At 46.5% G+C, this 11,273-nt stretch overlaps 1 protein-coding gene across 8 annotated transcripts; it reads right to left on the bottom strand.

The window, feature by feature from the left end:
• Positions 1-828: 828 nt before the first annotated feature.
• On the bottom strand, positions 829-8,846 carry ZBTB14 (zinc finger and BTB domain containing 14). Of its 8 annotated transcripts, none has more exons than XM_036419729.2 (5): positions 8,713-8,846; positions 7,045-7,074; positions 6,055-6,192; positions 5,885-5,966; positions 829-4,698 (listed from the first exon to the last, which is right to left on the bottom strand). In XM_036419729.2, exons 4-5 carry the CDS (start codon positions 5,885-5,887, stop codon positions 3,352-3,354), a joined length of 1,350 nt encoding a protein of 449 aa, XP_036275622.1. In that variant the 5' UTR covers positions 5,888-5,966; positions 6,055-6,192; positions 7,045-7,074; positions 8,713-8,846; the 3' UTR covers positions 829-3,351. The 8 variants fall into 8 exon arrangements, with proteins under 8 accessions (XP_036275622.1, XP_045430103.1, XP_036275623.1 ...); XM_045574147.1 differs by having other exon boundaries at positions 6,055-6,146; XM_036419730.2 differs by lacking the exon at positions 8,713-8,846 and adding an exon at positions 7,741-8,105.
• Between the last annotated feature and the right edge of the window lie 2,427 nt (positions 8,847-11,273).

Genomic DNA, 11,273 nt, shown 5'->3' with positions numbered 1-11,273 from the left:
CCCAACAGTTCCACACCATCAGTGGTTCCGAGCGGGGCTGGTGCTGTCAGCATGTGGGGCAGACAGAGAACCAGGGGCCACAGTGGGAGGGACCAGGTGGAGGTTCAGAGGATGTGCTGAGACCCACCCCTGGGCCGAGCAAAGCCTCGTGGCCCAAGTTCCTTTCAAGGTGCACGAACTCGTGCACTGAGCCCCTAGTTTAAATTGCAGAATTAATTTTATTTTGAATTGTTCCAAGAGGAAGGAAGTTCAGTTACAAGGGAATACGCAAAATGGAGACAAAATTCAAGGAATAAGGAACAGTTAAAGCTGAGAGCGTGGGACATCAGGGAAGTGGGGAGCACCCCATCACTGAACGTTCTCATTGATTTCAGTTAAGTATTAGAAGGAAGCATCAGAATAAATTTAGGTCCTCATCTCTCACTGGGGTGGTGGTTAATGGTTACCTTGCCTCCAATCTGGTGTTTTACTAGTCTCTCCTACTTTGTGGTGTGTGGGAAGGTGCTGGGCTTGGCTAATGGAGAAAGGTAGATATTACAGGTAAATAAATGGCAGATGAAAGGGACAGTTTCTTCTATTCTCTTTCCTGGAAGCATCAGCTTATTAACTCCTACGATTCAGAACTCAAGACTATAACCCTTACATTACTTCTGTTACAGGTACACAGGCTTTTACAGCTGTTCTAGGAACTAATCACCACTAACAGCATTACTCTGGAAAATGTATTCCCGATTTCCAATGACTGAGTTACAGAGAACCTTACATAACGTAATCCATTCAATCAAAACTACAAATTCGCATCCCTTCCTTTCATCTCCATCTCCCCCCCCTTCAACGAAATAGGAAGAACTTATTAGTATCAGGCTCAGTTGATGGTGATCTCTATAATGTCTAACAATTTTAAATTTGTGATCACGTTAATTAGTAGACGAATGACCTAAAGTTTGGACTTCCTGAAATTATCTTCCTCAACCATTGCCAGTACAATGCAAGTTGGCATAGAAGGTAAAATTAAGTTTGCAGGTATTTTCTTTGTTCAAACAGAAAAAAGTGACTTTTAAAAATTAGCCCCCTGTGATTAGAGTTACCCTTGAACTGTCTAACATTATGGTTTCACCATCCAGGAGGCTACTAAAGCCAGCTGGGTGAGGAGAGAAGCAGTCTCAATGATGAGACAGGAAAGCTGCCATGTCATGACTTTGCTGCCACCACGCAGACAAGCACCCTAGTACACATAGAAGTCCAGTACCAGCGGTAGAAATCGCAACACAAATATATTTCTCATGCAAAATCGGACAAATTATAAATATTTACAAAATACAAATCAAGGGCTGAAAATTAAGCTTTCTTTTTTTGGGGGGTTACCACTTTGATTATGTGATTTCAATGAGGATTAACCACATAACTTGCAACTCTGAAAAACCATGATGAAGATAGTAGAAAATGTACTTTGGTAGAAACCCAGATGTGTGAAAGATTACTATGAAAACAGAAATGATAGAAGTATATTTTCTTATATATACTGAAGTGAAGACCCAAAAATGATTTGTTGAAGTAGCTATCAACCAGATGTGAAATTATTTTTCTTTTGCTTTGGTTAAAACAGCATAGGAATGTCAATCAATTTCCCTTCCACTAATAGCATATAAACAGTGACAGCACTACTTTAAGATGGAAAAAACAACTTTTAAGGAAAGAAATTAATTCTAAACTAAATCAAACATTTTACCAATAAATATGTTTCTTAAAAGTTAGCATCTTCATTCTACAATCTTGGGTGTAACATATACACCATTTAAAAAATAAAATTTCTCCCACAGTAGTAATTATAGGTGTTAATGCAACAAGCTATGAAATGCAATTATTTTAATGTCTCTTAAAAAAACAAAACCTAGCAACCAAAAATAAATTTTAAAAGTCAACATTTTTCTAAAATTGTACATTCTTAAATAATTGACTAATGCTTTATTATATGACATAATTCAAACTATTATTGATATTTCAATATATTCCTAAAGAAATGGTTTAAAATTTTTTCATATACCAAAATTGGAACAGCATTTAAATTCTTACATCTATGAAAAGGCAATCAACTCTACTTAAAACTGTAGCCAGTGATGAAATATACTTCAAAAACATAAACATTTGGTCTGACACTCTTTAATATTGGTTAACAACAGACTGATGTTTCTTGCTGATAGAAGTTATTTTATTCAATGTGCAAAAAAAAAAAAAAAAGTGCAACTGTCTACTTCCCTTGAAATACGTAAGACCAACACTTCTATACTATTTACACACTTTAAAGATTTTAAATGTATTAATTTAAGTCACAATATTGCATCTCCTTTATGGATAAATCATGTGCTACCGAGAACCCAAAAGTTAGATAACAGTCTGTTACACAAATGTATCTGAGGATGCATACCTGTTCTTGCCCTAATTTCAAAATCAATTAAGATGTATTTTGATCTAGGAAATCTTGGAATTATTGCATATGTGAAAACCTTGTCTCTCAGAGCCAGATTCCTAGTCACTGCTTTCTAATCCTCTCAGCATTGGTCCACTCCACTCATCCCACTTAATTTCAGAGTAGTAATGCCCCAAATAAGAGGAATGAAGGAACTCGGCCACCAGATCACCAATAACCCATGGATTTGTTCAGCCTTGGGGACTTGTAACCACATCTTTTGGGTTAGGTATGGTCAATCAAAATGGATGAAGAAACACTTCAGCAAAGCAACCATTCATTATTTGTCCACAAAAACTGAAAAAAGACAGTGATAGAAAATTAATAAATCAATACAAACCTAAGACCATTCTACATTTCCAGGCCTTGTTTTCATATTTGCGCAGTGTTCTTGGTCAACCACCCACCAGTATTTTCTGCATCTACATGAAGTACTTGGAATTTCTAAAATATGCTGTTTTGACCGAAAGTCACATATAATTGTGACTAGGAAATCAACTTACTCAATTATCACTCTGTGCAATGCATTCACCAGTGCAAGTAGAGAGAGATAGTAAAAATTGGAACAGAAGTCTCTAACTTCCGAACTGGATACAGGAGTCCTCAAATTAAAATCATAAAAAGAGAGAAGGGGCAAGACTTACTGGCAACATTAATACTAGACACCAGACAGGACAGTGAAACGGTTTGGTCAGAAACAAGGAAGGTTTTCTTTAAAAATTTTTAAAAATACCTAAATGGGCACTGCCTTCGGTCCAGTGAGTACAATGTTCCATAAGTTTTCAAAAAAAAAAAAAAAAAATACAGTGACTGTTGTTCATTTATTACAAACAATGAAATCTCAGTCCCCACGGCTCAGGCAAAGTGTTCGTGTCCCATCACCTCTAGCTACAGGCTATTGTCTCCAGCTGCTGCTCCGCTTCGGCGGCCATCGCTGCTGCCTGCAACTGTTCTGTCTCGCTTTGGATGGCACTGGGGGTAACCTGCTTCCTTTCACTGTGCATATTGTTCTCGTGCCTTTTCAGATCAGACGCCTTGGCAAATGCTTTGGTGCATGAGCCACACACAAAAGGCTTTTCCCCTCTGTGTCTTCGTTCATGATCTTTGAGGTGGGACTTGTGTTTGAAGGCTTTGTCACACATGTGGCATGCAAACGGCCTTTCATTACTGTGCACTCTCTCGTGCTTCTTTAGGTCCGGGGCGCGAATAAATGACTTTCCACACACCTCACAACTGTAGGGCTTATATCCTGTGTGGATTTTTAGGTGTTCTTTCAGGTGGGCCTGTGTGGTAAAACCTTTTGTACACATTTCGCAAACAAATGGCCTGTCTGCTGTGTGGAGTTTTTCGTGCTTCCTTAATCTGCCTTCGTCAGAAAATGTCTTACCACACGCCTGACAGGCAATCTGCTCCCGATGGTGGCCATAAAGTAAATACTCAAACTTCATGTCGCTGGCAGCGGTTGTCCAGCCTGGTGTCTGTTCATCCTTCACCTCGCTCATTCCATCATTAAATGTTAAGGTTTGAGGGGTCTGAGACCCCAAATCTTTCGATTCCGAGGTCTCCATGGATTCTACTTCCTGGCCGTAGCAATTTACTTTTCGAACTTCCTCACTCCCCAGTTCTTTCAAGATCGCTTCCTGAACCCTGAGTGTAGTTGTAGGCGACTTGCCGTCCTCCTGACTGGGGGGTGTGCCTTCTACAGTGTCATCCGATGGGCTGTCATCTTGATCTCCAATTTCTTCCACATCATCATCCTGAGTGTCAGTAGCATCTCCAATGGGACGATTTATTTTGAGGCAGTATTTAGTTTTTGACTGACCATTATTGTCATCAGGACTAGATACATCACGCTTCTGAGAACAGAGTTTATCCAAAAATCGGATACCAAGAATCTGACCTGATGACATCATTAAGTTAACATCTTCTTTTTTCACAGAAATCTTTGCTGTGTACATGTAGTTCAGGACCTCTTCAAATATATCAGAACGAAGAAAGTCTATTTCTATTACTGAAGAGCTATCAACCTCAAGCTTCTTAAAAAGCTTTTTAAAGTAGGTGCTGCAGGCAGCGAGAACACATCTGTGTGCTCTGAACTTCACATCTTCAACCACAATGGCAATATCACAAAATTCCCCTTCCAGGCGCTGTTCATTTAGTGTTTTCAGAAACAGAGTTTTATGATCATCGTCATTATATTTAATGGTTTCAGACATACTGATGAAAAACTCCTACAAAAAAAATTTTAAAAACATAGTTTGATAATTATGAACAACATTTTTCCACACAGAAAATACAGGTAGATTTTCATTATCTAATCAATTTTTGGTACCTAACAATTTCAGAAAGTCATTAGGAGTGGTTCAAGAGTATGAGTAGGAAAAGACATCCCAACTTGGGGATTTCCAAATTGTTATTTCTATTTATCTTCAGTTTACTAAGTATTTGCCTAGTTATAATGATAGCCAACTTTTACTGAGCACATAATACATGCTAAGTACTGTTCTATGTGCTGTCCATCTCTTCACAAATGTAAAGATCAAATAAACCTCTGAGATAGGTATTACTATCTTCATTTCAGAGATGATGATGGGAACCTGCCCAATATTGTAGTTTTTTAGTGGAAAGCTGGGACTTAAATACAGGCAATCTAGCTCCAAACCTGTGCTTCCGGACAAGTAGAGTTAATAAAGGCAAATAACTCAGTTTCAAGGTTTGAGAAAGAATTCTGAGGCAAACATCATCAGTCATGTATGTTGTGTATAGTCTAATTTCACTGTTAGTTATTTCAGTAAAAAAACTAACAGCATTCAATGTTCTATTTCCTAGGCAGAAGTGACAAGTCACTGTAGCAGAACCAGAAAGGGATATATATCACTGCCAAAATATTCCATTTGGTGTTGTCTTCTATCTTTTCCATACCAGTTTTGGGCCGCTTCTGAATGAGGGTTAAGGTTTAATATGACTCTCAAAATGAGCAGTTTCATTCCCTCTCGATGCCAATCTATCTGCTATCCAGACAAAAACGTCATTGAGATGGATGTACTTGACAAGTGCTGCAAGAATTTTACAAGCAAAAAAAAAAAAAATTAAAACTGGCACAAAAGACATCTGTCATAATGTCACAGAAAATGACCTTTTAATAATGTATTCTATGTTTTCTTTTAAAAATAGTTTGCCTTTCATTCAGCAAGTATAAATGGGGGAGAAAGAAAAGTCCGAACACATAGTTTATATGTGTGTATACACACACACACACACATATACTCGAAGGAACTGCTGAGCAAAAGCCAGCCCAACACACAAACACATATAAACTGTGTGTTCACACACACACACACACAAACATGTGTATATATTCCTTAAAGCAAAAACCAAACCATATTTTCAAGATTTAACATCCAAAGTTATAGTTACCATGAACAACTCAGGCTATTGTCTTAATGCTTGAAACACTAAATTCTTCAGATCAGAATAACTGATCAGTGGCGTGCCAGTCCTACAAGAGAAAAGGACACACAAGAATAAGATAGAATCTTCCTCTATTCCAAATTCTAAATAAGAATATTTTTAAAAAATAAACTTTCCTTTCTTGTCCTGCCACTTGCACATGTACCCATTTTCAGGTTGGGAACAGAGAGGAGGGTGGCTGGCAGCATCAGGTCCGGCTCTGAGCAGACTTGAAGCAGAACAGGTAAGGGCTGCAGCATTGGAGTGTGCAGGGGCTGTGCGCAGAGTGTGTGTTGGAAAGCCACTAAAGAATTTCTCCTCACAAAGACCATTTACAGATGTTGACAGCTACACAGATGTCAGAAAAAGCCAGAAAGTGCCCCTCCCCCCCACCATTTCCTGCTAGGTATGTGGCCCTCCACATTTTTCTCTAAGCTCAGATAGAGTGTATATGTGAATATGTATTTATAGATACAGAGAAAGTTGTAGAAGGTCATATACCCAACAGTTAACATTGGAGGAGAGGGAACAGTAGCTGGTTTCTTCTTTCCACACTTTGTACAATGTAGCACTCATCATTTAAGCTACACTGGTCTTTAAACCTGCATTTGAGAAATCCAGGTGTTTTCACCTGTATCCCTATAGAGAAGCTCAAAGAACTCCAGCTTTTTAATTTTTATTTTATTGATTTTTTACAGAGAGGAAGAGAGAAAGATAGTTAGAAACATTGATGAGAGAGAGACATCGATCAGCTGCCTCTTGCACACCCCCTATTGGGGATGTGCCCCAAAACCAAGGTACATGCCCTTGACTGAAATCAAACCCGGGACCTTTCAGTCTGCAGGCTGACGCCCTATCCACTGCGCCAAACCGGTTTTGGCAGAATTCCGGCTTTTTATTTTAAAATATATTTTTATTGATTTCAGAGAAGAAGGAAGAGGGAGAGAGAGAAACATCAATGATGAGAATCTTTGATTGGCTACCTCCTATTAGAGATTGGGCCTGCAACCTGGACATGTGCCTTGACTGGGATCAAACCTGGGACCTTTCAGTCCACAGGCCGATGCTCTATCCACTGAGCCAAACCAGGTAGGGCAGAATTCTAGCTTTTTAATTTTAAGTCTTACCAGAGGGACTCCATCCTGCAGACCAATGTCCTGAAAAATACAAAAAGTTTCTTCTACCGAACAGTGATCACACAGACTTCAATAGGGGCTGGGCTGCAATAGTCTGACTCAAAAACTGTGGTGCAAGACACAAACCAAGAGACCCATATCCTGAAAACTATAAAAAAAAAAAAAAAAAGTTCCCCAAAGCAAAACACAGCAACCAGGGTGAGGCTTGGGCAAAATTACTTCTAGGGATGCTTCTGACTCCGTTCCTTAAATGGAACATGGTCTGCAGTCACCCCCAAAAGAAAGTTTGGCCAGGCCACACTTCCTACCAGGCCTCATCACTTCCTACTGCTGCCACCACCTTCATCCTCTGGCTTGTGGGATAACAGGGCATGGACTAGGCAGGGAGAGGAGTGGCCATACACATCTGCTGATGCCCCCCTTTTTTTGGCTAGGATGTTATTTGGTCTTCTCTCTCTCTCTCTCTCTCTCTCTCTCTCTCTCTCTCTCTCTCTCTGGGCCACTTTTTTCTACTGAGATCTTCCAATGGCTAAGTTCAGGTGAAGATACCCATTGCCCGTATGTGTAGGCGGTGAGACCTGTAGTCCTACTAACCGCACTTCCAAACCAAAGCTGCCCTTTCATTAAGATTCTCCAAATCGATGGCGCGCCGACCAGGGAGCCGGAGCCCCGCGAAGCCAAACTTACATAAGCATCGGCAGCCGCCTCCCTACCCTGAACAGCCACGACAATGGCGGCGGCCCGACTTCCCCGTCCAAAGCTCGCAACTGGGAGGAGGGGAGAGGGAGAAGAGGGCGCAAGAAGAGCCATCGAGGAGCCTTCCGAGTTTCTCCAAGCCTCGCTCCCATTCCCTGCTGCCCGGGCGGCGGGGGGCTTTGTACTCCTTCCCCAACAAAAGCGCCGCCGGCCGGGGAGCCGGGAGGGGAGGAGGCCGCCTTCCCGCTCATCCTCGGGCTCCGAGCGCGGGCGGCGCAGCCCACGGCGGCCCCGGCGGCGGGAGCGGGAGCGGGCGTGTGGCCGGCTCCGCAGCCCCGCGCCGCGCCCCGTGCCGCCCGCGAGCCCCGCGCCCGCGCCCCGCGCACTCCCCGGCCGGCTCGCGCCCGGCCCTCCCCCGCCCTCCCGCGGCCGGGGGCGGGGGCGGCGCGCGGCCGGCTCCCCGAGCTCGCTCGGCGGGCGCACCCGGGAGTGCGAGCGCGAGGGTCCCGGCCCCCTCCGGGGGCCGCGGGGCGGGGGAGGTGCGGCGGGGTCCCCGGCTCCGAGGGGCGGCGCCCGGCGGGCCTCACCAGGCGCCGGCGGGGCTCGGGCCGTCTCCGCCCTCCCCGCTTAGCGCCGCGGAGGTGCGAGCGAGCGAGGACGGCCATGAACTCCGCCGCCGCCGCCGCCGCCGGGCTCGGCGAGCGCGCGCGCGCGGGGCCGCCCGGCTGCTGTCCCAGCTCCGCTCGCCGCCCGCGCAGCCCCCGGAGCGCCTGGCCCAGCCCCGGCCCACGCCCGTCCCCGCTCGCACCGCGCCGCCGCCGGCCGCCCGCACACCCCGGCGCTGGCTGGTGCCCCGGAGCACGGCGAGAGCGCGCTTCCGGGCCGCCCCGCCGGCCGCCCGCCGCCCCCGCGCCCGCCTCGCGGACGGTCCGGGCCCCTTCCGCACCCCCGGCCCGCGCTTACCTGCAGCCTGGCACAGCCACACACACTCGCCGTGGGCTCCCCGCGCTCGCTGCACGCAGGCCGGGGACGGGATGGACGCGGGGCGCGGGGGGCACGGTGGGTAGCAGTGTGTTTTGGATTTTTTTTTTTTTTTTTTTTTTTTTAGAGTTTGGGGAGAGGGCGGGGTGGGGGGGGCACCGTGCACGTCCCTGATGGTAGCAGCCCTCCTCCAGCACGAGCACAGAATGTCTAGCCGGCCTTGAAAAACCCCCACTGGCACCCCCCCTTCCCGTGCATGCGCGGTGCGGGCGAGGGGGAAGGCGCGCCGCCGGCTTGCGCAGGCACGGAACCAGACGGGGCCTCCACACGGGCGAGCCCGGAAAGGGTTAACCGCGGGACCTGGCGACGCTTTCGTTGGAGCCTACGGGGCCGCCCCGGAGGGCCCTGGCCTGCGCACGCGCGCGCACGCGCGCGGCTCGGGGCGCGCGGAGCCCGCGCGCGGGAGAAGGGGAGGGCGGGGCGGGGCGGGGGGCGGGGCTTAGGGAGCCGGGGAGCGCAGGCACGAGCGCGGCTCCCGGGCACCCGCCCCGCCTGGAGCTCCCGCCTTCCGCTCCGACCAGAGCTCCCGCCTGCTCCGAGCGCCAGGACAGCGCCGGGGACGCGGGAACCCGGCGTTCCCGCGCGCGCGCGTGTGTGCGCTCGTGCGTGGGGCAGGGCAGCCCTCGGGCGCGCGCAGGCTGGCGCTGCGGCTGCGGGCTTCGCCCTCGGCTAGGGGGCGAACGCCCCGGGCGCCCTAGCCCTAAGCGCACACGGGCAGACACCGAGGCGCTCGCGCCCGGGCGCTGGGTTCTTTCTGGCTGTGGCTGCTGCGCTATGTATATCGGGAAATGGAAGGCAGGCGCTCAATAAACGTTTGCAGAACAAATGAAACAAATGGCCTTTCATATTGGTTGTAATAAGGTCTATCGCAGTCACCCGGGAGAAAGCGATCAACCCTAATGCTCTATATGCAGCCAAGCGCGGGCCCTCCTTCCAGCAACCACCCGGACGCTCAAGGCAGAATTCATGGTGCTGGAGGTCCTAGCGCATCTAGCAGTGCATAGCATGTGCAGCTCCCTCGTAGGGCTCTAAAAACGCAGCGCTATTCCTACATCCAAGTTCAGCAAAGTAATGGCTCCATTGCTCTTGAAACCATGTGTCTTTCCCTCCTCCCCCCAACCCCCCCCCCCCCCCCCCCCCCCCCCGCCCAGGTGTGGCTGGGCTGTGCCTGGCATTGAGACCCGGGAAGGGCCCCCGGCTCCCGCGTTTTCTGGAAGCATCTAAATACTGGAAGCATCTCCTTAGCTGATGCTGCTTTGTCACAGTCATTTTAACAGCATTTCAGAAAAACACGTGTGATTTAACATGTGAAAATTAGATAGGACCTTCCCCCAGGGCTTGTGTGAAGACGACGAGATAAGGCTTGATACAGAAACGTAAATATTTACGAAATGATATTATGATTGCTGTATTAAATTCTAAAGAAATTCTTTTTGGCCTCAGCTGATTTTGTAATATTAATTGATAAGTTTCAATGTACCACAAGGTGTTTTTATACACATTTTCTTGGATAATCATGGAGGTTAACAGGTGTATTGAATGATAGAACAGACATATCCACTTCAAATATTGGGTACGTTAGCTTCACTTCTCTACACCTCAGCTTCGTATTCTCTGAGATGAAGATAAGGGCAGTTGTGCGGATTAAATAAAATAATGCTCATGTAAGTGCTTAGTTCAAACATTCTCTGGGTGGTGTCAAATGGCCTGCCCACTGCATAGATGGTCGATTGAAGTGGTAGGAGCAGAACAGACACAATTTATGTTCATAGTTGGTACCTTTGTGGTCAGGTTCCCTCTGAACCCATTTATTTCAATCCTGTCTATATGCTGTATTCATATAGTGGGGATAACATATCATAGTGTTATGTTATTAAGCAATAAAACTGTCATTGCATTTAGCAGTGTATGGACAGGACTAGCACTTAGTTATGGTTCACTGCCTGCTGCTGCTCCCCCTTTTCCCCATACCACATAATCGCATAGGTCTATGTAATCTTTCTGCATATCTTTATTATCTACCTATTATGTAAACAGCCTTATTGCCTATAGCTAGGTGAAGTCTCCCTGGGTTCGATTAACCTGATTAAATGAAAAAACAGTTCAGAAGAGTTCTCAAGCACTAGAATGCATTTCTCGAGTGACAGGTTCCTGACATCTTGGTTTTGCATCTATTAACCTCCTTCTCATGTGTTTTATGCTCATGAAACAAGGTCTCCCTGGACAAGTCTTGCTTCAGGAGGATCCTGAGGATGAGTCTAAATTAAAGGGGCTCCACAGGAAGGAGGAGAGAGGGGTGAGGAACCATAAAAAAAGGGCTTGACCCCGACCTGGCCCCTTGCCGGGTCACCAGCATTAACCCAGCCCTGTGCAGCATCCTTTAGTTATAAATAAATATTGTCTGACAGATAAGTGACAGCCCACAAGTTAATACCACAGAGAGGTATAAGGGAAACATTTTAAAAAAATCTGCAAAACTAGTT

The sequence above is a fragment of the Pipistrellus kuhlii genome, unplaced genomic scaffold (genome assembly GCF_014108245.1).
Source record: "Pipistrellus kuhlii isolate mPipKuh1 unplaced genomic scaffold, mPipKuh1.p scaffold_m20_p_6, whole genome shotgun sequence".
Taxonomy (NCBI): domain Eukaryota; kingdom Metazoa; phylum Chordata; class Mammalia; order Chiroptera; family Vespertilionidae; genus Pipistrellus; species Pipistrellus kuhlii.
This window is presented reverse-complemented; position numbering and strand designations above follow the sequence as displayed.